The following is a 25,369-nucleotide window of genomic DNA, read 5'->3' as shown; positions in this document are numbered from 1 at the left end:
GTAATCAAAACAGCCTGGTACTGGCATAAAAACAGGCACATAGACCAATATAACAGAACAGAGAGCCCAGAAATCAACCCAACTCTCTATAGTCAATTAATATTTGACAAAGGGGGCAGTAACATCAAATGGAGTAAAGATAGCCTCTTCAGCAAATGGTGTTGGGAGAACTGGACAGCTACGTGCAAAAAAATGAAACTTGAGCACCAACTTACACCATACACCAATATAAATTCAAGGTGGATAAAAGACTTAAATATAAGCCATGACACCATTAAAGTCCTAGAGGAGAACATTGGCAAGAAAATCTCAGATATTCCACACAGCAACATTTTTACCGATATGTCCCCTAGAGCAAGGAATATAAAGGAAAGAATAAACAAATAGGATCCCATCAAAATAAAAAGCTTCTGCATGGCTGAAGAAAACAGTATTAAATTAAAAAGACAACCAACTGTATGGGAAAACATATTTGGCAATGATACCCCAGACAAAGGTTTAATCTCCAAAATATACAAAGAACTTACACAACTCCACTCTAAGAAGACATTTAACCCAATTAAAAAATGGGAAAAGGACTTGAACAGACACTTCTCCAAAGAGGACATACAGAATATCCAGAGACACATGAAGAGGTGCTCTATATCGTTAGCTATCAGAGAGATGCAAATTAAAACCACAATGAGATACCACTTTACACCAGTCAGGATGGCTATCATAAACAAAGCAACAAACAACAAATGTTGGAGAGGTTGTGGGGAAAAGGGGACCTTAGTTCACTGTTGGTGGGATTGCAGACTGGTACAACCATTATGGAAAACAGTATGGAATTTTCTCAGAAAAATAAAAATCGACCTGCCTTTTGACCCAGCAATTCCACTGCTAGGATTATACTCCAAGAATCCTAAAACATCAATATCAAAGAACCTATGCACCACAATGTTCATAGCAGCACAATTTACAATAGCCAAGAGTTGGAAGCAACCTAGATGCTTGTCAGTAAATGAATGGATCAAAAAATTATGGTACATATACACAATGGAATTCTATGCAGCAGATAGAAAGAAGGAGCTACTACCCTTTGCAACAACATGGATGGAACTGGAAAGCATTATGCTGAGTGAAATAGGCCAGGTATTGAACGACAAATACCATATGATCTCACCTTTGACAGGAAGCTAAACAACAAGACAAACAAACAAACAAACAGAATAAAAGCAAAGACACTGAAATAGAGAACAAGTGGGCAGCGACCAGAGGGGAGAGAGAAGGGAATTTAAGGGGAAAAATGGGGAGGGATTTTGAGGAACAAGTATGAAAGACACAGGGATGAGGACTGGGTGTGGGGATGGGAGGGAGGTGGGGAGACGGGGCAGGGGGGGCTGGGATGAGAGAAATAGACAAAAAACTGTACTTAAAAAATAACTAAATAAAAATAAAAAAATTAAAAAATAAAATATTATGTAAATTCCCAAAGCTGAAAAAAAAAAAAGAGCTTCCAACAGAGGCCCTACTGCAGCATGAGGTGAGAACCCTCTGTTTCCATTACACAGGGCCAGGCCACAGTGAGCAGCCCCAGCATGGGGACAACCAACCCCCAGACTGTTGCCTGACATCTATGTCTAATAGGCATCTCAAATTCAAAAAGCCATATCCAAAAGCATGTTCTAGATCTTTCCTCAAACACTACCCTCGTGCTTTCCCTATGCTGGTCAGTCATTCAGGCCAGAGACCATTCTTTATATATGTCCAGAGTCAACCCTGCTCCCCTCCTCCTCTGTTACTGCTACCAGCAGTGTTGGTGGCAAAATTGGACCTTGATTCTTGAGTTTGGCAAGGAAAGATTTCAGAGCCAAGAACTCAAATTATAAAAGAAAGCTTATTTAGAAAGTTACTGAGGTAGTAGAAAGGCTCTTGGAGTTTAAGAGAGAGAAAGACACAGGTAATACCTCTGGGGGGAAAGGAAAAGGTGCAGGTGTGCTTCCTGTGGGAAAATGTGCGCTGGGTCCTTCATCTTGAGGGTTTTTAAAGGCTGGGAGTTTAGGGGAAGTCTTAGGGGAGATCTCAATAGCATATTCATCAGCTTTATGCTGATGTGCCAAAATAAGATTTATTCCCCTGTCTTCATCCATCCTTGGGTGTGGTTGGCACGAATGGCACTGATTGGATTTTTGTTATCTATCTCCCTGACTAAAGTGGTTTAAGCTATTTGCACCCTAGTTGGGGAGAAGTATAAACCATTTACTCTTAAGTGTCCTTGGTTAGGTAAGATAGGATTTTGTGATTTAGAAAATGGCTATAAACTGCTTGGCTCTTTAACTATCTGTCTCAGTTTCCCTATTCCACTTGTCCTGGCTGACTAGCCTGTCTCACTACCACCTGACCTGAGAAATCTCTCCCTGGGTTATGGCAAAACCCACCAACTGGTTTTCAGATCCCTTCATTACTGGGTCTCCACATGGTAGCCAAAGTGACCTTCACCTTGAGTCAGGTCACTCTTTTGCTCAGAGCTCCCTTACCTTCTATCTTACTCAGAGAAACAACACACCATAATCTGGCCCCTGAGAATGTGCATGGTCTGGCCTATTACTCTTCAGATATTCTCCCTGCTCGTCCCCTCCACACGTGCTGGCCTCAAGATCTTCACACCTGCTATCCATTTTGCCTAAAACATTCCTCTCTTACACTAGGGAGCTACACAACTGATGCCATCGGTGGGTCCCAATATCACCTTACCAAGGCTGCTTCGTCTCACTTCCACATCACATGTTCAAGTTCTCTTCCTGGATTGTATTTCTCCATAGGTGTTTTTTCTCCCAGTGAGATAGAATCCTGAGTCTGGGTTCTGTGTGTCCTGGCACCTGGAATGAGGCATGGTGTACATGAAGCAGGTGCTGAAGAAATATTTATCAGACATCCAGTGGCAGCAGGCCCTCCCACATGAGTTGATGTCTCATGAATGGTGTACCACTCACCATGAGGACCAGGAGGAGGACCTGGAGGAGGCTCCTCTAATGTCTCATGGCCTTGTTCTTCTCTCACAGAAACTATGCCCCAGACTTCCATCATCTTCAACAGCATACTTGGGCCCAGCTGTAGTGGACAGGTGCAGCCCATAATGGGGGAGCAAGGAGGCGGGGCCAGTGGCTCCAGGGACCTCATCTTCCAGGATGGACACCTCATCTCCGGGTCCCTGGAGGCCTTGATGGAGCACCTTGTGCCCACAGTGGATTATTACCCTGATGTGAGTGCCTGAGCCTTGAGAAAGGTCGGGGTGACCTGGGTTCCAGGGGAAGCTCTTTCTGGGATGTGAAGGGAGGGCCAGGGGAGGATCATGGCAGACCAGTGGGGAGTGACTTCCCTGTGGCCTCCAGGAAGGTGGAAGATGATCCTGGTAGCATAAGCAAGCAACATAGTTTGTGGGCATGGCCCAAGGGGAGGAAGAGACGTCTAAAGGCAAGGCCAATTCCTCAGAGTCTGGGTGAGGCCCTTCTCTTCACTTGTCCTGTCCCTGAGTTGGGAAGTTTGCTTTGTGCATGAACCACCATAGTCCAGAATAAAGAGGGGATAGCCCTGATACACCTGTTGGCATTCGGAACCTAGGAAACAGGCCCACACCACCCTGGCCAGGCTTCACCTATAATCCAGAGCCTCCCTCTTCAACTCAAAATGAGATGAGTACATTCCTGGAACAGAGAGAGAGTTCACTTGTCATGTGAGGTTCCCTACTGCCTCTGATAGCAGTGGTGATGGAACTGGAAAAGTTGGCATTTGTGCCGCCTCTCATATCCAGAACTAATAAGTAGAGACAAGGATTAAATGTTTATGGGTACTTGATTCAGATGCCGACATTCCAAGAAGATGGCAGTTATATACCCTAAAAACCCTCTTTTTTTTAAAAAATTTTATTTAGTTACTTTTCAAGTACATTTTTTTTCTCTCCCCCCCCCCCGCCCGGTCTCCCCCCTCCCTCCCATTCCCCCCCCCCCAGTCCTCATCTCTGTGTCTTTCATACTTGTTCCTCAAAATCCCTCCCCCTTTTTCCCCTTAACCTCTTAAGATCTTATTGCAAAACATTTTTATAAGGAAAAGAAAAGAGTAGGTAAGTGGTTTAGGAAAAGGTTAATCAGGTAAGAATTGCAGTCAGGTGGGGATTTTTCTAATATTTCCTTATCTGCTGACCAGTAATTCTTTATCTACATCATGGATATTCCCTTCCTGGAACACTGGCTCAGATGCCACCTCTATTGCTTGCAGACCCTCTGGAGCACAAAGGTTGAATTGCTTGTTGACCTCCAGGAGTCATGTAGGTCATGTGTTCCAGTTTCTGTAACAACGGTTTTCCACATGAATTAATCAGTTAAGTCTAACAACTATAACAAAAGCTAAAATGTTTAACTCTTGTGTTCCCCTATCATTCCCCTCTGTTAGTTTTAATCATCTTATTTCTTGCAGACTAGTTTTATATGGAGGTAGTCATTTTACTGTTGAGCATATAGGAGTAAATTCTCCTACATATTAAAAACCATCCTGCAGGCAATTTGATGTGACTGAAGGATAAAATGTATTAGTGATGGTTTTGCAACTCTTCTCCAAATTTACTGAGAACATAAAATGGTATTTAGTACAGTTGACAAAGATTGTACACTCTCCAGCTGGGGCTACATTAGTGATTTTTAAAGGAAACATTTTTCTGTTCTTAGAGTTATAATAGGTCCCCAATTATATTAATAATTTTGTAGGCTTTCCAGGGGAGTACAAACACCTACAAGGCATGAAGTGAAAGTTTGTTCAACATAGGTTCCTCCTGTAAGATAAAAGTGAGAGATATTTAGAAAATGTTTACTAAATATATCCAAATATTTTTATCTTGTTTGAAAGAAATAAGTTCTCCATAACATGGGAAAAGAACATATCATTGTTTTCAAAAGATGACTTTCAGGTCTTCATGTGGTTCAGCGCTCCATTGTTCTTCTGGTGCTTTCTTTATTCTGGTGTGATGAAGCCAAGGTTTTATTCCTGACAATTTCATCATGGTTGGGGCAGTGAGAAGTACATCCCAAGGTTCAGCCAACTTTCCTTCTATTTGGCTTTCCTGCCTTCCAAGTCATAGGTAGCACATATCTTTAGGCTCAAAGGAATGTATGGAACCCGAGGAAGAGGGGACTCTAATACAAGTGAGGTCATTAATCACAGCTAAGGTCTGATTTAAATGTACATAGTTCTGTACCTTCACTTCTTGATCTAAACACATATCTACCTCCCCAATCATAGCCTAAAATGGTTGCCTGTACACAATTTCATAGGGACTCAACTGAACTCCATTTTGAGGAACCACCCTTATCCTGAGCAGAGCAATAAGCGAAGCTTAATGCCAGTGGAGATGATCTTCTTGACACAGTTTGGCTGTATTTTTCTTTAAGGTCTGATTCATCTCTACTTTCCCAGAAGCCTGAGGTCTCCACACTGAATGGAGTCTTCACCTGATTCCTAAAATCTACTAACTTTATGTGTAATTTCTGAAACAGAAGCAGGTTCATTATTGTTCTGTATGCTGCCAATTAGGCCAAAGCAAGGAATTATTTCCTTCTGTAGGGCTTTCACTATTTCTGAGGACTTCTCAGGTCTAGTAGGGTATACTTCTACCAATCCTGAAAAGGCATCAACAAAGACTAACAAATATTTCCATCCTCAGAACTTCAGTATCTGGGTAAACTCTATTTGTTAGTCCTCAAATGGGCACTGTTCTTGGTATTACTTCTTTCTTCTTATGGAGATCCGTCTTTGGGTATTCTTCTGGCATATAACACATCTAACTATTGTTTTCCTTATGGCTTTAGAAATTCTAGGACCTGTGAGTCATGGTTTAATATAGGTGGTTAATGAATCTGTTCCATAGTGAATGGACTCACTATGCAAATGCTTCATAACTAGCTCTATTTAATGTTCAGGAAGCAATATACTGCTTTTCTTATTCTTTCTCCATTTACTATTTGGGCCTTCATCAAAACCCAAGCTCTTAGCTTTATGTAAGTTTGCAGTCAAATATTCAGGGTCAAAATGTGACAAATCTAAAGCAGATACCAAAGGCATTATAAGTGTACTTTTAGCAGCTTTTTTTTTGCTGCTTGATTGGTCGATTGTTTTCTCTAGCCACTTTAGTGTCCTCTTTCTGATGCCCCAGGTAGTGCATAACTGCCACCTGTAAAGGTACCTGAACAGCTTCTAATGATTTTTAAATGTCTCTTGCATGCTTAATTTTCTTTTTGTTAAATATTAACAGTCTTCTTTCCTTCCAGATGGAACCACATGCAGGAAAAATTAGGAAAGAACACCTTAAGTCAGTATATACATTCACTTTCTTTTCATGCGACAATTCTAGTTTAAATCATTGCAGTCAGTTCAGCTTTCCGAGCAGCAGTGAGGCCTTGGCCTCTATTGTTCCTTCCAGACTCACAACTGCAGACCCAGCCATTCTGTTTCCTTTTCCCATATGACTGCTTTCATCTGCATATACAGTACAGTCTGCCTCTTCTAGAGGATGGTCCTGCAAATCAATTCTGCTAGAATGTTCTTCATCAATTATTTCAGCACAGTCATGCTTTAGCACAGCCAAGTCAGAGTTTGGGAGAAGGAAGGCAGGATTTAACTTACAATTTTGAGGGAGACATTGGGATTGTCAAGAACAATTGCTTGGTACCTGCCCACTCTTCCAGCAGTAAGTCACAAATTTCCTTTTGTTTTAGCAGGGTCAACAGTTGGTGTGGTGCATAAATGGTGAATAGCTGTTCCAAGGAAAAGTTTTCAGCTTCCTATAAAAGCTCACAGGTGGTTGTCCCAGCTCTCAGGCAAGCTGGCCACCTCCAGAAAGTATGATCTAGTTTCTTTGACAGGTATTCTTTTAAGAAACTCAAAGGGGTCCTCAGAGGGCTTTTGTTGTATCCTATGTTGCATACTCAGAGTTTTATGCTTAGGGATTCCTTTCTTTAGTCCCTCAAGGATGCATATCTTATAATACTCTAAGAGAAGGAGGCCATTCTCATTAGTTGCCAGTTGAGCTCAGTTAAAAGTATTGCCTTAGTACAGTTGGGAGCCTCATCTGGATTTTCTTGGTGCAGTCTCCATGCCTCTTCATTTGCTTTATCTAGTACCACCTTCTGCTCATCCTTCATAAGCAAAATATTCAGTAAGGCTCATTCAGTAAGTACCAGTTGCGATGGTAGATGGCAAAAGCTGACATAACTAAGTCAGTCATTTTAGTAGGGTCATCTCTATAAGATTTTCCAGTTTAACAGGTCATATGTAGAAAATGGAGTATATGCCCAATAATATCTAGCAGACTGGCCTCTGGCCCTACTCCCACTGGAAGTCTTCACATGAGATATTGCCCTGCCCCAGTAGGGGCTTGTCTTCTACCAAATTTGGATCCCTGGTGGGCTTGGGATGGAGAGACAAGTTCAGGCTCACCTCCTTCAGCTCCCTCAGTTGGGTAAGGAGGAAGATCCCCCAGGGTCGGAGGGGCTGTGGGAACCCCGACCATGGTTACAGCAGCCATGACATCCTGATCTTCCTGGACCCTCTCTTCTGAGCTTCTGCTATCTGCCACAGGTAAATTCCCTTTTTTTCTGGGCCAGCAATCTATTTCCTTTTAGTCCTGCATCTACATCTTTATTATATAAAGTCATAAAAGCCTGTACATAAGGTATTTCATTTCCCCGATCTTTGACAAAGCAACTCTAATTGCCATGTAGTATAGTAATTTAAAGACCCATTCAGTGGCCTGGACTCTCTTGAGTCCAAATTATACATAAGCCAAGTATTATTGTAATAAAAACATTCCATTTTTAGCCATAGGTTCATAAGGTCAAAAAATCAGTCAGATTTAGCCTCAAAGGGCTGTTTCCAGAATGGAGGATCCCCTGCCCATTCTACCAGATGGAGTACTGTAACATCACACAAACCAAAAGGCATCTTAATTTCTGATGACCATTCTAAATTGTAATCCAGGACTGTAATCCTAAACCAGCAATTCAATTGAAAGTGAAGGCAATGAGGAATGCCCAGAATTGGAGAAGGAGAGTCCCCACTGAAATCATTTGACAGCTGCTAACCAGTCTCCAAATCAGCACACCCAGGACCCCCAATCAGGGCAGCCAATGGAATACCCTGTCAAATAGACTTACTGGAGAGTCTTCAAGGTGTTCCCCCAGAGTCACCAGAAAATGAAACTGGAAAAGTCAGCATTTGTGCTGCCTATCATTACCAGAACAAATAATTAGAAACAAGAATTGAATCTTTATGGCCACTTTATTCAAATGCTGGTGATATGAGAAGATGGCAGGCAATGTACTCTAAAAACCATGTTAACATCTCACCTCAAGCTGACTTAATAATGAGAAGAAAAGGGTAGGTAAGTGGTTTGGAAAAAGGTTAATCAGATAAGAATTGCAGTCTGGCAGCAGTTTTCCTACTATTTCTTTATCTACTGATCAACAATTTTTTAATCTGCATCACAGACATTCTCTCCCTGGAACACAATGGCTCAGATATTATTTCATCACTTGCAGATGCCCTGGGACACAAAAGTTGACTTGCTTGTTGACCTTCTGGAATCATGTAGGTCAGGGGTCCACAAACCCCAGGCTGTGGACCAGTACTGGTCCATGGCCTGTTAGGAACTGGGCTGTACAACAGGAGGTGAGCAGCGGGCAAACAAGCAAACTGTTCACATTACTGTCTGAGCTCCATCTCCTGTCACAGTGAGCAAAGCTTCACTCACATTACCTCCTAAGCTCTGTGCTTCTGTCTCCCCACCCTATCCCACTATCCATGGAAAAATTGTCTTCTGTGAAACCAGTCCCTCATGCTAAAAGGTTAGGGACCACTGATGTAGGTTATATATTCTAGTTCCTGGAACAATGACATTATGCCTGCCTGCTGCCTTTCAAGAGCCAAGCTGCACTGGCCCTTCCAGTGACAACTTTATCCACAGGGCAGAGCTGGGATTCCTGGCCTTTTTGAGTCAGACATGGCATAGGGAAAGTTGGGGAGGAATTGCCTCCTACACCCTCCAGCATTTATCTAGTGGTACTGGAAACAACCAAGCTTCTGGGGATTTGTGGCCCACCTATAACAGGACTCCCTTCTTCCTGAGGCTCTGTCTATTCTTCCTCTGTCCTTCCTTCCATTGCATGAACTCCTCTCGTGGTCTGGCTGAGGCTACCTCTGCCACCTCTCAGCTCAGATCATAAGGAATCCTCAGAGTCTGCACTGCAAAGCCCAGAGAGGAGGGCATATACATATGGAAGAGGGGCCATGGTGTGGCCGCTGTAGACAAGGCTCATAATAAGTTAGTGATTGTGTAAGTACTGAGGCCAGTGAGGCCCTACCCTGCCCTATGGACAAGGCCACACCACCTCAGCCAGGGCCCACACACCAGGCCAATAAGAACATGAGAAGAAGCAGGCTTAGAGGCAGGCTCAGGGAGCACAGTGAAATAGGCAACACGCTTGCATAGGTCTGAAGAGTCTTGCCAATATCCAATGCTATGTTAGCACCCATTTGGGGGTAGAACAGAGGGTGGGGAGAAGCCCATCAGAGCAAGATTGCTGGGAGCTAAGTTCATCAGAGAGGCCTCCTTGGGCTGTGGCAAAATGGGGTTGATCTGTTCCATGCCAGGTGGGCAGGATTTGGATGACAGTGGGAGAGTAGGAGGGAATTCAAGGTGAAGTAAACCATGCAGATACTGTGGCCACTTTCATAGTGATGGGCTTGGGAGCAAGCAGGGCCAAGTGGAGCAGCAGATGTGGAGGGTGTGCCAGATCTGACCCACGTTTTACCCTCTCTCTCTTTTCTTCCTTTTTTTCCTCTTCAGGGAACGTATATCTTCACATTTCTCTTGAGCTCCCGGGTCTTCATACCCCCTCATGACCTGCTGGCCCGTGTGAGGCAGATCTACCTGGAGCAGAGGCAGCAGCTGGAGGCTGGGTCTGAGAAGGTAAAGGTTTGCTTAGCACATGCTGCCTGTCTCTGTGTCCCTGGCTAACACTCCCACTCCTACTCCAAGAGAACATGCTCAGAGTGAGCTGCAAGACAGGGTCTGGCCCAGGGCCCTCCCTGATGGCAGCATACCTGGGACATGGCTCACCTCCCAGGATGTGGAAGTAATTGCTGTTGGCATTCACAACCCCTCCCAAGGAAGGGCCCCAGTGAACTGTTCTGCCTGCTGTCCTGATCAGTGCTGGGACCTTCCAATGGAGGCCTGACTACAGTTGATGGAAAAGAAGCCAAAGGGGCCTAGGTCACTGCCTCCTCAAAAGGGTCAGGTAGCAGCACCCTCAGGTTGGTGCCTGCTCATTTGAGTATTCAGTGACTCAAACAGGGCTGTTTGCCACTATTGTCCCTTCTGATCAAGACAGGCTTTTGACAGTCAGGATGGTCAAGAAACCACAGCTCAATTCTGAGGCCATGGGTGTTGGGGTGAGGTTTGAGAAGCCCAGGATTTGGTGCAGAAGAGGAGGTTGTGAGCATGCTGTGAGAGCTGGCAATGCAGGCTGTGGCACAGCAGGGCCTGTCCCTGTTTCAATGGCCTTCCCCACCATCTTCCTACCATGAAGCTGAGCTCTGGAGGGTTTGCAGCAAAGGTCTATAAATGCCTGTGCCTTCTCAGAGTCTCCTCTTCAGAGGGGCAGTCTTGGGGTTCTGCAGGGCAGAGATGGGGACCAATTCTGACAAAAACCTTGCCATCAGGAAAGGTTCCTGAGGGACAGGTAGAAATAACCCAGAACAGGGTGTGTGGGCATGCTAAGAGAGAGGAGCTGGAGCTGAGCCTGCCAGACTTTGTCCATGGTGATATGCTTGGCTGGGACTCTGATGGGGCTCTGGCTCCTGCTAAGTGTAGATGCAGTCAGCAGTTGAAGGAAGTAACAGCAAAGCTTTCTGGGATGTCCATGCACTAGACTCTGGCCAGAGGCAGTGTGAATGGGATCATAAGGCTGGCTAAGGGAGGCTCTGCCAGGTGTGGTAAATCATCACTAAGGGTTCAGCTGGAGGCTTGGGGCAGCCAGAGTCAGGCAGGTTGGAGGAAGCAGAGATGGCATGGGAGGTACAGGGCTAGGGAGTTGGGTCCTCTAGGAGCTTGGCCCTGAAGGCAGTTGTGGTCATCCTGGAATGATCCAGGTTAGACAGAAATGGGCAGGTAATAAGGGAGGGCAAGAAAAAAGTGATGGTGGCACAGGAGCTGGCAGAGGTGATGGTGGTGGTAGTGGTGGTGGTCGTGGGTCCATGTGGGCATTTCAGGGGGATGCTTCAGCCAAGTATTTGACACTCCCTTCTCTCCTCTCCTGGAGCCACAGCAGGAGTGTCAGGACCACTTTTAATGACACAAAACGGGGAGGAGGCTGCCTCCATGTGTCTGTGTTCCTTCGTAGTACTTCTTAACCTGCTTCTACTGAGAGGAGACAGGCAAGAGTCTCTTATTTATTGTTAACGAATTTGCTTGGTTTTCACTGCATTCTTTTTTATGAGTAATTTCTAACTACAAGAAATCGAACTGTTTTTCTATGCCATGGTAGTGATGGGGCAAGTTTTGTGAAGATGAATATACTTAAATTTTAAAAAAAAGAGCTGAATTAATGGTGCCAACTGATGGTTTTGGCATCAATTTGGTGCCAACAAGAATCCTCATTTTGGGGTGTGCTGAAGAAAGAAACTTTATTCAGTGTAAAACAGTTCAATTGTGATACAGCACAGCTGTGAAAATACCATGGCTATGGAAAACTCAATAGTGTTACAGCTCAATTATGAAGCAGCACAGCTATGAGGCAGCTCCGAGGTGCTCTGGCCAGCTTTCTTTGGTGTTTCAGCTCCAGCCAGGGAAAAATGCAGCCTTCATTTGCACTGGAAAGGGAAAGTATGCCCCCTAAGAAAGAGGGGAGCTCACTTTATATATAGAGAGAAGTCCCCACTCCTGTTCCCTGATTGGCCTGTCCTTGTAAATGAGTACTCCAAATCCTTACACTTTGATCCAAGAAAGCATTGTCCTGATTGATGAGAATGGAGTTGCTCTGGTGGATGAAGATGCTAATGGAGATGGATATAGCTACAAAGCTCCAATTGGATGGGGAAAGCCTCAGTCCAATTGGTTGAAATAGGATTCCAGTAACTCCTTTAATAGGGTCTGGCTCACATGGCAGAAACACAGTGTCCACAGGCAGTTCAGTGCAGGCTTCTCCCTGAAGCATGGCTGTGTGACAGGCCCATTTGGAAATAGCTGCTAAGCTGTTTTTAAAAAAATTTGGGCCCAGTTAGCCACCAGGAGTCCTTCTTGGTAGGTATCTTCTTTCTCAGGTTCCACAAGGGGAATACGAAACAAAGCAAGTATGACAAAATTCCAGGAGGGATGGCTGGGGGTTGTTAGTGCCCCAGCACAGGGGTCCTGGGGAGTTAGCACTTGCCATCTTGTTGCTTATTCTGTTGGCTCAGGACTCACTCTGTGCCCACCCCTCCAGGCCATGTTGAAGACCTTCTCAGCCAAGATTGTGCAGCTGCTGAAGGAGTGGACAGAGGCCTTCCCCTGTGACTTCCAGGATGAGAAGGCCATGGCCGAACTGAAGGCCATCACCCACTGGGTCATGCAGTGTGATGAAGTGAGGTCCTCCCTCAAGTCTGGTGGAGCTCCTTTGAGTGTTGCAGGGAGAGATCCTTAGAGGCAACTCTGAATGTGATCTTCCCTGTCACTCCCCATGAGGACTACTGGGTGCCTCCATTTTGTCATCTCCCCTACCTTGGTCAGCAGTGGGCCAGACTTGCCCTTGACAAGTGGGGAACTTGAGCAGTGGGGTGGGCCTCACCCTAAGAATGTGTAATGAGCCTAGGCCCCACCCTTTCCTGGACTCTGTGTGGGTGGAGTGAGGGTCTAGTGAGAAGTGGAAGAGTCTACCTTTCTTGGCTCCCAGCCTGCTCTTGCCTTCAGTGGAGACAGGAACCTGGAGAACCCAGGGGGAGCCTAGGCTGGCTATGTCTTGACGATGAAGGTGTTCCATGTGTTCAGCTGCTCATAGACAGCTCAGAAAGCCCAGGGAGTGCTTTGGGAAGGACCAGTGCTGCTCCCATCCAGAGAGTGAAGACTCCTGACTGCAGAGTAAACCTTTCTAGATGCCTTCATCCCTCTTGCTGTAGGATGGCCCTGAGAAGTAGCTCAGCTAGCTGCCTTCACTCCCAGTGAAGTTATGTTTTTCAGACCTAGAAGCCTAGCTCTGACCCTGCTCTGGCCCTCAGATTCCTTTTTCACAGGACAGCTGACTAAGCCAACATTTCCAAAAGGCATCAGAGGAGCCCACATTTACTCTTCTCTGTCAGGTCCAAGTGCTCATGGCAGGTTTGGTTAGGGCTATGGGCTCAAAATCAGGCATATCCCCAGGGATGAGATGGGTCCCTGCAGAGAGGTGGTGGTCTTCTTGCCATCTCGTGCAGGCGCCTCCATTGCTTCCTGACCTCCACAGGAGAATGGCACAGTGAAGAAGGCCATTGCCCAAATGATGCAAAACCTGCTGCTATCCCTGGCTGCCCGGAGCCAGCTTCAGGAGCTTCGAGAAAGGCTCTGCTCACCAGCTGTAGACAAAGGGCCCATCCTGAAGGCCAAGCCACCAACCACTCAGAAGGATATCTTGGGCGTGTGCTGTGACCCCATGGTGTTGGCCCAGCAGCTGACTCATATTGAGCTGGTCAGTGTTGCCATGTGCCTGCCCAGGGAGGGTCTGAGGTCATTCACTTATGCTCATCCAGAGCCACTAGACCCCCAGTGTCTTTCTCAATATAAGCATTGCAGGGCTGCCCTCACTAGGCAGACTGGGGTTTCAGGTAAACCCTGCTTGCCAGCCCTACTTGCCATTGCCTCCAGCTAGTGTGTGGCCACCTACATAGCAGGTTTCTCTATGCCTGGTGCCTAGGTCCCCAGAAGCACAGCAGCCCTGTTTTAATGGAAGGGGCTGAGCTAGTAAGGTCTGAAGTGACCCCAGGATGAAAGACCAGCCTGGGAGGAGGTGAGGAGCTTCAAGGGTCAGAGCTAGTTCCTCACCCTGTCACAGCATCCTGCCTGTGCTCTGGGCTGGGAAGTTCCCCTGTGTGCAGCAGTCATTGCCCTGAGGCTTCTTTCTTGCTCTCTTGAAGCTGTGTTTCTCTCCTCTGGGGGAGGGCCTATTACTCCCTGGAGTACTTTTGGGGGTGCCTGGGCAGGGCCAGCCCACTGATTAGGTGCTGTAGTCAAGGAGGGACCATTGTACACCCTTGCCAACTAGTTCTGGCTGCTGCTTTGAACACGTCCTACACCTCAAGGGCAGCAGGCTTACCACCTCCTGTGCTATCTCCCCCATGGCAGGAGAGAGTCAGCAGCATTCACCCCCAGGACCTGATGAAAATCATCAGCAATATGGACACTCCAGACAAACACAGGGTAAGGAGCTGTGGCCAGAGGATTGGCCTGGAAGCAACATCCTATGCAGGGTGGCTGGGGACCCCACCAGCACATCTGAGTACCTCTGGACTGTCTGACCTCACAACCCCATGGATGTGGGTCTGTCCTCCTGGCACCTGCTCCAGGGGTTCAGTGGATGGCCACATAGAGTAATACATGTTGTGAGGGGTCCAACACTCCCAGGGCCTCAGGCAGCCAGCCTATCCTCCAAGGCTATCCCTGGGCATCCTGGAGACCCAGGCTGGCCAAGGGGACCTGTCCAGTTGCCTCCATCCAACATCACTTTCAGTTTCTTCCTCTGGCCAAGGTTCCTGCTTCTCCATTTTGGGGCATGGCTTGGCAACACCCTCTGGCAGCATCCTTGGTCTTCCTGTGACCTGCTGTGTTCTCCCCAGTGCCAAGAGGACCTGACCAAGACCTACAGCCTGGAGGCCTATGACAACTGGTTCAATTGCCTCAGCCTGCTAGTGGCCACTGAGGTGTGCCGGGTAAGCACTGCACAGTGGATATGGACAGCTCATAGGCTGTCCATATGAGGCTCCTGCCCCCTCAGATACTGAAACAGAAAGTAGAGATAAGAAGCCTCTATTAGTAGGGCCTCTATTGGTGGGACTGAGCTCCACCCCACCATGCCCAACAGTGATGAATTCAATGATGACTGAGACCATCAGTCATCAAAGAGTGATTTTGCATCAAAGAGTGCACTCGTAGCCCAGCACAGGGTCCCTTAGTCCTCTAAGCCTGCCCTCCTTCCTTTATCCAGCATCAGAGATGCCACAGCTGCATTTCCTGCCTCTGCAGACTGCCAGCATCCCCCATCCCCTATCCCTGGTCTAACAGCTTTGTGGGCCCTGGGGCAGATCCAGCCAGATGCTCTTCAGGGTCTGCTGGTGTAGGAGATGACCCCATCTTGGGGCTCATGCTGAGGCCGCTGGTTGCTCCCCAGGTAGTGAAGAAGAAGCACCGGACCCGCATACTGGAGTTCTTCATCGATGTGGCCCGGGAGTGCTTCAACATTGGAAACTTCAATTCCATGATGGCCATCATCTGTGAGTTCTGGGACTGGGGCTTCCAACCCAGCTTCTGCGTAATCCATTTCCCCATCCTGACCCTACGTGCTGTCCTCTGCAGCTGGCATGAACCTCAGTCCTGTGGCTCGGCTGAAGAAAACATGGTCCAAAGTTAAGATGGCCAAGTTCGATGTCTTAGAGGTAGGCACCCAGCCTCATCCTGTGTTGGCTTAATGAGGAGGGCCTCCCATCACATTCTACCTACCCCTTGCTCAGGACCTGCTACCTGCAGTGCTGGCTGGTGTGGACTGTTGAGCCTACCTGACCTGGTCACACTGGGGAGGCCAGTAGCTTGAGCTTTTCTCAGCCTTGACTTCAGATAGATCTGGCATCTTCTAAAGCGAGTTTTGGGGAGTAGTAAAGAGTTTGACAAAAATGAGCCCATGAGACCTGTCGATTGATGCTGACTAAGCAGAGATAAGCTTTTCCTGATCTAACTTTTCACAGCACTAGATCATCTGGGTGGCCAGAAGCTGACAGGTAAGCTCACTCACAGCCTTACACAGATGTGTTTAATCATAGAACCAATTTTCTGCAAACATGTGTCTGTGGAGCCAGTCAGGTTTGGGAGCTGTCAGTGCAAGCAGAGGGGCAAAGGAAGGTTTTGAAAGAACAGAGGAGAGACCCAGGCTCAGAAGGGCAAGGAAGAGTTGTGTGTAGGCTGTGAGACTTATCTATAGCTTTCCCAATGATGCTTAGACCCAACCCTGAAGGCCTTGGCCCTGTGCTCAGGTCAGCACCTCTGGGCTTCCCTCCTGGAAAGGAGGCCTTTTCTGGGTGACAGTCAAGTTTCCCAGGGGGGAAGTGCCTTCTCCATCAGCTCATTCTCTGCTGTGCCCTGCAAACGGGTGCAGGGGGAGCATCACCCACCATGTGTGTCCTCCCTCCTATCTGCCCACAGCACCACATGGACCCATCCAGCAACTTCTGCAACTACCGCACAGCCCTCCAGGGGGCCACACAGAGGTCCCAGACAGCCAACAGCAGCCAGGAGAAGATTGTTATTCCTGTGTTCAATCTTTTTGTTAAGGACATCTACTTCCTGCACAAAATCCATACCAACCACCTGCCCAATGGGCACATTAATTTCAAGGTGAGCTCAGCCCCAGTGTGGTCCAAGGGGAGGGGCTGGCTGTCCCAGCATAAGGCAGGGCAGACCTCCCAGCCTTGCCCCAAGGCAGGAGGAATCTATCTGTGCCAGGAGAGCAGCAAAGCCATCCCCCTGTTGCAGAAGGGCCTTTAAGACTGACATCTACAAGGTAGGTCACACTATTGACATTGAGATGTGACAGCGGCACTGCCCTTCTGGGTGGATGATCTGATTATAGAGCTTGGAGCCACAGGGAACTTACATTCATCCAAGATGCTGGTCCCAGCAGTGACCCAACCAGGGAGACAGAGAAGGGGCCACCCCTGGGGGTTTGGGATTTGGGAAGGCTTTAGGCAAGAAGGACTCGAGCATGGAAGAGGAGGCAGCAGAATTCCAGATGTAAGTGACCAGCTGTCTGGCCAAAGGCATGAGGATAGAACAAAGGTGTTTGGGGAGGTATAGGGAGAGCTAGATTGTCTATTGTTCACCTCACACAGGTAAGGAATGGGAGGGAGTTACAGATCCCCACACAGGCCCCCAAAGAGTGACATTATGACATGTGCTTGTTGGTGGTGCTGTGCTGGTTGTGGCTGGGATACTTGCCTCATCTTGGAGTCACAGATGGGGCCCTATTGGGGTCCCTGCTGTCAGCCTGATGGCCCAGCAGAGGGCAGGACAGAGTGTCCTTTGAGACACCTGCTGTGCTGACACTGCACAAAGTGCTTCAGTGGCCATGAAGTCAGTTGTGCAGTCACTGTTTCAACCTGCTGGGACTAGAGAAAAGAGCAGCAGGCAGGCCCCAGAATCTATATCCCCTGCCCTTGGCCAAAGATTTCTAGCTTATGGTGACAAGTGAACATCTAATTTGTTGTCTTCCCATTCAGAAATTTTTGGAGATCTCCAGACAGATCCATGAGTTTATGACATGGACACAAGTAGAGTGTCCCTTTGAAAAGGACAAGAAGATTCAGAGTTACCTGCTTACAGCACCCATCTACAGTGAGGAAGGTGAGGCTGCCTCTGCACAGCAGCAGCTTCCTCCCCACACAGGTGCATGTGCCTGTCCCCCTGACTCCCTTGGGGGCTGGCCTGATCAATACCCCCATGCTACACAGGGGAAGTTCAGCTCACAGGGTGAGTTCACAAGGGCAGGTCATGGGCAGCTGACAGATAAAGGATAAGGACATGACGAGACCAGGCTTCAGAGGCCACATGAGAGAGCCAGAATGGGTTTGGGCCAGTGCTACAGAACCAGGCAACTTCTCAGTGTCCCTGAGCAGGAAGCTAGGAGTCCTAGGCCTGATAGATACATGGACAAGTTCAGGCCAGAGGTCACTATACCATTTGGCCTAGGAGTTACTTCTTAGCCTAACTACATCCCTACAATGACAGTTTGAGAAGGGATAACTGATATAATAAGTAGGCTGAGTGAATGTGGACATGGGTTCTGAACAGCTTCCCTGTCTCCCAGCACTGTTCATCGCCTCCTTTGAAAGTGAAGGTCCTGAAAACCACATGGAAAAGGACAGCTGGAAGACCCTAAGGTAAGGAAACTAAGGGGACTGTCCCATAAATCCCCAAGATTGGCTCCATGCAAGGAAGCGAGAGTACTGGGGGTAGGGTGGGAGTGGGCATAACAGATGTGCCCTTCTGAAAGACAGCTGAAGGCCCCTCCACACAGCCCAGGGAAAGGAAGGTATCTTTAGTACAGCTGCCAGTCATAAGGAGGCTGAGGATCTGGAGTTTAAATGTCCCTGACTCCTCCCCTCCATGACCAGTTCCTGGAGACCAGGCCTCCACTGAAAGCATGAGCCTGCCCTCTGCTGGCTTGGGGAAAGGCCTGCCAGCACCTGACTATTGTGCCCTGTCCACCTTTAGGGCCACTCTCCTTAACAGAGCCTGAAGGTGTGGATGCAGCCTGCAGACACAGGATGAAGCACACCTGGGAACCAAGCTTTAACCTTGATATGGGTTGAGATGAGGTGGCCTCACTGGTTGGGGTGCATTTTGTATATAACTTTTATGGGAAAAAATGGTAATTATTTCATTCATCAACCTTTGGCACTTTTTTTGTTTATTTTAAATAACAGGGCAGTGCCTTGGTTTTGGGAGGGGTAGGGAAAGAGTATCATGGGAGATGGAATCCATGATAATATCTTGGTCTAATGAAATGTAGATTTTTATTTTATACTTTTGATTATATTCACATCTTATGAAAAATATATTTAAAATAACAACCAAAACTAATGTCAGTCCTGCCTGCTTGGATGTCCTTCCAGTCAGTGTGACGTCAGGGCTAGTGCCTTACAGGGTACTGGAGGGCTGTCTCCCACTCTGCTCTGCAAGAGCTGCAAGAGGCTCTGTGAATCCTCAGCCCTAGACTGTAAGCACCTGCTCTCAAAGCCTGGGCCACTGAGGCTCCAAGTTCCATTGAGGCCTTGGGAGGTCAGGAGATCTCATTTGTAGACTTCTTGGAAGCAAACCTCTGACCACAGGCTTTCCAAAGTTTACATTCTCCTTTTCCTTTATCAGGGATTTATGGGGTTCGAGGGGCAGAGGGACACCTGGCAGTATATTTTTCTGTTGGAATATGTCTGGCAAATCTTTCTTCAACTACATTTTAGAAAAACAGAAAATCTGAAATAATGTCAGGTGTGGATAGTTGTGGAATTGTCAGTTTTCCAGGCTGTAACTGGAAGATACACTTAGCTGTAAGAAAGAGCATACGGTATTGAGGATGGGGACACTTAAGCCATTTTCAAAACCCTACTACCAAGTGAAAAGAAGCAACTCATAGACCAGTATTCCAGCGGACAGTGGCTCCTCCCCTCTAGGTGGGGGCTCTGCTAATGAAATCTGAAACAGAAAATTAGCCAGCAACTTCTGGAGCCCACTTACACACAATTGCCCTAAAATTTGGAGGTTTTTTTCACTCCCAAACTCAAGGAACACACTCATTCCTGGCTGAGGGACAATGATTGCCCTGTTTCCTAGAAAGTGGGAGGTGGGCAACTCATGCTGACTCAATCTTCCTTGCAGGAGGCTTTGTTTGTGAGTAGTTTGGAACTGCTCACCCTGGTCTCTCTGTGTATGCCTGGCTTCTGCAGGAGCCTGCAGTTGGAGGCCTGTCACTTGCTAATTCTCACAGCTCCTACGAGAGCCTGGACATGTGGAGCAAGGCCTCAGGAAAGAGGTGGCTCTGAACCACTGCTGATGTCACCTTTAGCTATGGGAGGAGCAAGAATATTTACACTGTATTGTCACAGTGTTTTTGCACCTTTTAGATGTTTTAGATAGTACATGTTGTATATTGATAGTACATATTGCTTTGCTTATGTATTTGAGATAAAGACTTGAAACTCAAGAGTATATATTTGGAATATGACATTAGAACATTTTCTGTACATGTGTTATGAAGCTTTCCTATCACACACATTACTGGAGCCTCAGTTCTAGTGCCCACCTGGCACATTGTCTGTGTTTACCACTTTATTTTCTCAGTTGGATACATTTCCTAACTATACTGTTTTGGTATTGTGAGATGAACTTTGAGTATAAAGCTGCACTGTAACACAGTGTGTCAGTTGTTGATGTAACTGGACATATCTGCATCAATAAAAGGACACATCGCTCCCCTCATGTGCCTACTCTGTGTGGGGCTGGTAATGACAAACAGCTGTGCTGCAGGCACAAGGCAAGACTTCCAGGGTTCTCACAGCCTTTCAGGAGCAGCAAGTAGCTCTCATGTGCACAGCATATTCTGACAGTGGGCTTTCATGCACTAGAGCAGGGGTGTCAAACTCATTTTTACCAGGGGCTGTATCAGCCTTGAAGTGCCTTCAAAGGGCCAAATGTGATATTAGTACTGTATAAATGTTAACTACTCCTTAACTAGAGGCAAGGAGCTTGGCACTGCCACCAGATAGAAACAAGGTGCCTGGCTGGATAAAACAAGGTGGAGGGCTGGATTCAGCCCATGGGCCTTGTGTTTCCCACCTGTGCATTAGAGTCTCGGCTATTTCTGTGTAGGAACCAGTTATGTAGCTGTGTGGCTAGCAATGAGCATGGTGTACAGGTCCTAATAACATGTGATGACTGAATGCTACCTTTCACTTCACATACATTTCAGGAACAAATCTATGTTACAGATCAGCTGTGACTAGAAGATAAGCTAAGGCCATAGAAACTTCTGTGACAAAGCTAAGATTATTTGTGAAATATACACCAATTATACCCATAAGTAAAATGTGTATCAGATCACTTAGGGAAGCAAGACAGGCTACATGTAAGAAGATTTGAGTTCTGGTTTCCAGTTCCCAGCTGGGTACCCTTGGACAAGCTGTTTACATTTTCAAGTTTCTATCTTCTCTCAATTAAATTGGAATGACAATACTCTGTATCTCATAGGGTTGTTGTAATGGTATATGGCAGAAAGTGTGGCCCTGGTTCCTTAGAAGCAGTGTTAGCTGGGTACTCACAATGGCACCTCTGTTGACAATGAATGCCTTTCCTCTTGCGGAGGGCAGAATCTTCTGGAAAAGTGGAACAGAGGAATATAAGTGCCCTTCTCAAAGGAACAGTTGAAGTCTTGGTCAGTACAAATACATTCTAAAAACATTAACAAAGAGTCACTTAAATGTTGAATTTAACCCAATATATAAACTTCTCCACAAATTTGAAATTCAAAACTACTTTCTAAATGAAAAACCTACTACCCACCTACAGGCTGGTAACGTTAGATTATACCAACAAATTCCTATCTTAATTCCCAATACTGGAATTCATGATACCATGAGGAAGGTAAGAGCTGCCAGAAACCCCACAGAGATGTACCCATACATAACCCAAAATCTCTGGTATGGATCAGCAGCAGCATGCGGAGGAAATGATATCAAAAGTATGAGTTATGCACTTGTCCATTTCTAGCAGCATGAAAGACTAAGTCCTTGCCTGCTGAAATCAACTGATAAAATTATATGAAATTTAAAAAGTCCAAGTGGACACAGGAACCCAGAGGGGTTAGGGAAGCTTTGAAGCCAGCATTTACCCAGAGGAGAGACACTGAACTTCCACTTCAAGTCCACAGGGGGGATAGGGCCTGCTTCAGAAGAAGGGTCAAACAGGAAAATTTTCCATAAAAGCTGGCACCCCTCTGCACAATAGTGAGTTTGAAGTAAAATACTCCACCCTCCAACCCCACCAAGGGGGTTGGTTTTTAAAAAACCCTGTTTTGAACCTCAGCATGAATGAAGATGAGGAAAATCTTACCCCCGATAGTTTGTAACCATAAATCAGTGAATTTCATTAAATTGTGTAGCATAAATCACAGTGGTCAAAAAAATTTAAGCCAAGGATTTAGTTTAATGTGGCCCTAAAATAGCACTGCCCCTAAGTTACTTAGCAGAAGAAAACATTCTGACCTACGGTGTATTCTAGTTTAAAAAGTGTCTCCCCCTAGCTGTGTCTAATCTGTTAAACCCAAATGTTGGATTTTAAAAATTCATTTTAATTTCTAGAAGAACCAAATAGAGGTTCCTTCCCAAATCCATTTGGTCATAATTCTGAAGAAATTACAAAAATATAACAGACAAAAATAAGGAAAAGTGAGGGCTAGGAAGATGGTGGTGAGGTAGGTGGGAGCAGAGCCCAGTTCTCCCTGTGGCTAGCTGGAACACCTAGCCAATCTTCTGAGGAACAGAGTGAATAGCCAACAAAATCCCAGCTTATTTGAAGTTTGGAGGCAAAAGAATTGCAGAGTACATTGAAAAACCAGACGGTGAGGACATTGTGCTGGGAAGGTAAGGTCCCTGGGATCTGTGCAGGGACCAAAGCTGCTGCAGCCCCTGGCCCAGCACCTCCCACAGGATACAGGGAGGAGAGTTAGATGACCAGCTCCCTCCCCCTACCAGAGCAGGGAGGGCAGCCTGGCACCAGGAAGGACCTGGATGCTGGAAGTCACTGAGGGGAATAGAGACAAAGTGGGAGACACACAGAGGTGGGACAGACCTGATGGGACTGTGGACGCTGGCACCAGAGAAACTGAGGTGCCAGGCAACACCTGGAGAAGGGAGGAGTTGGGCCATGTCTGACCCTAACTCAGATAGTCTCCCAACTGGCTGGAAAGTTGGGCTGTGTGAAAAGTGGGGCTCTAGTAAAGAATGGTGGGTAGCTGCTTTGTAAGGAACTCTGGAGCAGCAGCTGACCCACCCTGGGGTTGATTTCAGCTGCACATGCCTAGAGACTGAATGGCTGAGCAGAACCACAAGTGCCAGCTTGTCTCCAGCTCCGTGAAAGATTGACTCACACGGAGTGCCCAGGGACTGAGTGGCTGATTTTAGCCTGGCAGCTCATGGAGGACCTGGGCCAGCAGAGGCTGGGAAACTGTGAATATTGCAACCCAGACCTGGTCTAAATCCCCTCACAACCATAGAAAGGGAGAAAAGAGAAGCCCAGCACCCTTCTTCCTGTGGCATCCAGGAAGACCAGCAAAACTCGCTGAACAGGTTTAAAGTCAGCAAGGGGCTTATTTTTTTTCTTTGTGGATCCTTTCACTTTTTCTTCTCCAAAGTGAGACAGTAAGATGTGGAGTTACTAAGGGTCCAGAGACAGATCAAAAGGGGAGCACAAGGCTAACCCCAAAAACTGAGAAACTGAGACAAATGTCACTTTGCTATGTCATAAAGCTGACATTTTATTGTCTATGTGTATTATTATCCTTTCATTATTTTTACTTTTATTAGTATTTTATTTCTCTTTCTTATATTTAGCTTTCCTCCTTTTATCTCTCTGTTTAATTGCATTGTTTGACTGGTTTTCTTTATTTTCTCTGTATTGTAATTTTCCTTCTTTCACTTCACCTGTGTTCCAATTACACACAACTCTTGATCGGGTACTTTCTATTCTGGTTATCTAAATCATACATTTCTTGTCATATTATTGTTGTTCCAGTACTGCTGTACATAATTGTTCCATACAATTGTTCATACTACACAGCAACCCTCCATGATCTTACTTAGCCCACTTCACTTTAATCCTGAGCATTACTATTGTTGTGGTTAACTCTATTCTCTCTCATACTATGCCTACTTTCTATCCTTTACTCTCACTATATCACATCATCTAACCTTGCACAAGTGCTCTGTTTTCTGGATTCGGCTCACAATCCTCCTCCCCTCTAACTAGAGTCTTATTTCTTTTTCACCTTTTATGAAAAGTAGCTAGTTGGGTGAAATATCATAGTTAACACTATACTTATCCAAAGAATCTCCTATCTCTTCTCTACTTGCTGGTACTTTAAATTCCAAGGCACATCATAATTACATTAGCTAAGATTAAAATGAAGGAGAGAATCCTAGAAGCAGCAAGAGCTAAGGGGACAGTTACCTACAAAGGAGTTCCCATCAGACTGTCAGCAGATTTCTCAAAAGAGACCTTACAGGCAAGAAGGGGCTGGAAAGAGGTATTCCAAGTCATGAAATCCAAAGACCTACATCCAAGATTGCTCTATCCAGCAAAGCTTTCATTTAGAATGGAAGGGCAGATAAAGTGCTTCTCAGATAAGATCAAATTCAAGGAGTTCATCATCACCAACCCCTTATTATATGAAACATTAAAGGGACTTATCTAGGAAAAAGAAGATAAAAATATAACAGTGAAAGAACAGAAAACTCAGTTATTAACAAAAACACCAAAAACAAAAGCAAACTAAGAGGACAGCTAGATCAGGAGCAGAACCATAGAAATGAAGATCACATGGAAGGTTAGCAACAGGGGAGTGGGAGGAGGAGAAGCGGGGAGAAGGTACAGAGAATAAGTAGCATAGATGATAGGTAGAAAATAGGGGGAGGGCAAGAATAGTATAGGAAATATAGAATCAAAAGAATTTGAGACACGTGGACATAAACTAAAGGGGGGAATCGTGGGGGTGGGGGGTATGCAGGGTGTAGGGGAATGAAGGGGGAAATAGGACAACTGTAATGGCATAATTAATAAAATATAGTAAAAAAAGAATGAATACCTGGTAAAAATCACTAATATTTAAAAAATATATGTATATAAAATAAATCCCATAAAATATTCTCCCACTGTCTTAATCCACTTTGCCTACCTTGCTGCCACTGATCACATACAAGAATAGGTGGGATCTGCGAACATCATTATATCTCCTGGAGAAGAGAACCCACGAACAAAGGAACCACCAAAAGGTAAAAATTCAAGTACAACAAGAGAGCCCATGCAAACAGAAGAAAGGGAAAACTAGAGCGTCCAGACAAAGAGATCAAAGAGACCACACCACTTAACTCCAGAGAATTCCCACCACAGAAGTTCACTAGCAAAGTGAGAGACAAGGAAGCACAGAAACAAACAAAAATTATCACCTAAAATGGGGAGACAAAAAAAGAACATGCAATCAAAAGGAGTGGAAGACTCCCCACTAAAAGAGCTAAACAAAATGGAAGTAAGCAAACTATCAGATAAAGAATTCAAAACAGTGGTTATAAAGATGGTCAAGAAACTCACAGACAACTACAGGAGCTGATCAAGAACTACATCAGCATGAAAAAGGAAACAGAAACTATAAACAAAATCAAGAAAAAATTGACAATAAAATCTCAAAAATAAAAAACAAATTAGATGGAATTATAACCAGGCTGGATGAAGCAAAGGACTGAATCACAAAGCTGGAGGACAAAGTAGAAAAAAACACCCAGATAGAGCAAGAAAAGGAAAAGAGAC

General features: G+C 45.9%; 1 protein-coding gene across 1 annotated transcript; it reads left to right on the top strand.

Moving 5' to 3' along the window:
• The first annotated feature begins 3,049 nt into the window (after positions 1-3,049).
• On the top strand, positions 3,050-18,536 carry RASGEF1A (RasGEF domain family member 1A). Its single transcript, XM_037127409.2, has 12 exons — positions 3,050-3,244; positions 9,875-9,997; positions 12,510-12,647; positions 13,503-13,724; positions 14,378-14,452; positions 14,869-14,961; positions 15,420-15,522; positions 15,605-15,684; positions 16,445-16,636; positions 17,518-17,641; positions 18,105-18,177; positions 18,512-18,536. The coding sequence occupies exons 1-12, from the start codon at positions 3,050-3,052 to the stop codon at positions 18,534-18,536; spliced, it is 1,443 nt and encodes a 480-aa protein (XP_036983304.2).
• The last annotated feature ends 6,833 nt before the right edge of the window (positions 18,537-25,369 follow it).

This window comes from Artibeus jamaicensis, unplaced genomic scaffold (assembly GCF_021234435.1).
Source record: "Artibeus jamaicensis isolate MK-2021 breed Jamaican fruit bat unplaced genomic scaffold, CSHL_Jam_final contig_687, whole genome shotgun sequence".
NCBI classification, from domain to species: domain Eukaryota; kingdom Metazoa; phylum Chordata; class Mammalia; order Chiroptera; family Phyllostomidae; genus Artibeus; species Artibeus jamaicensis.
Note: the sequence above shows the minus strand (reverse complement) of the source record. Positions and strands in the feature narration are given on the sequence as shown.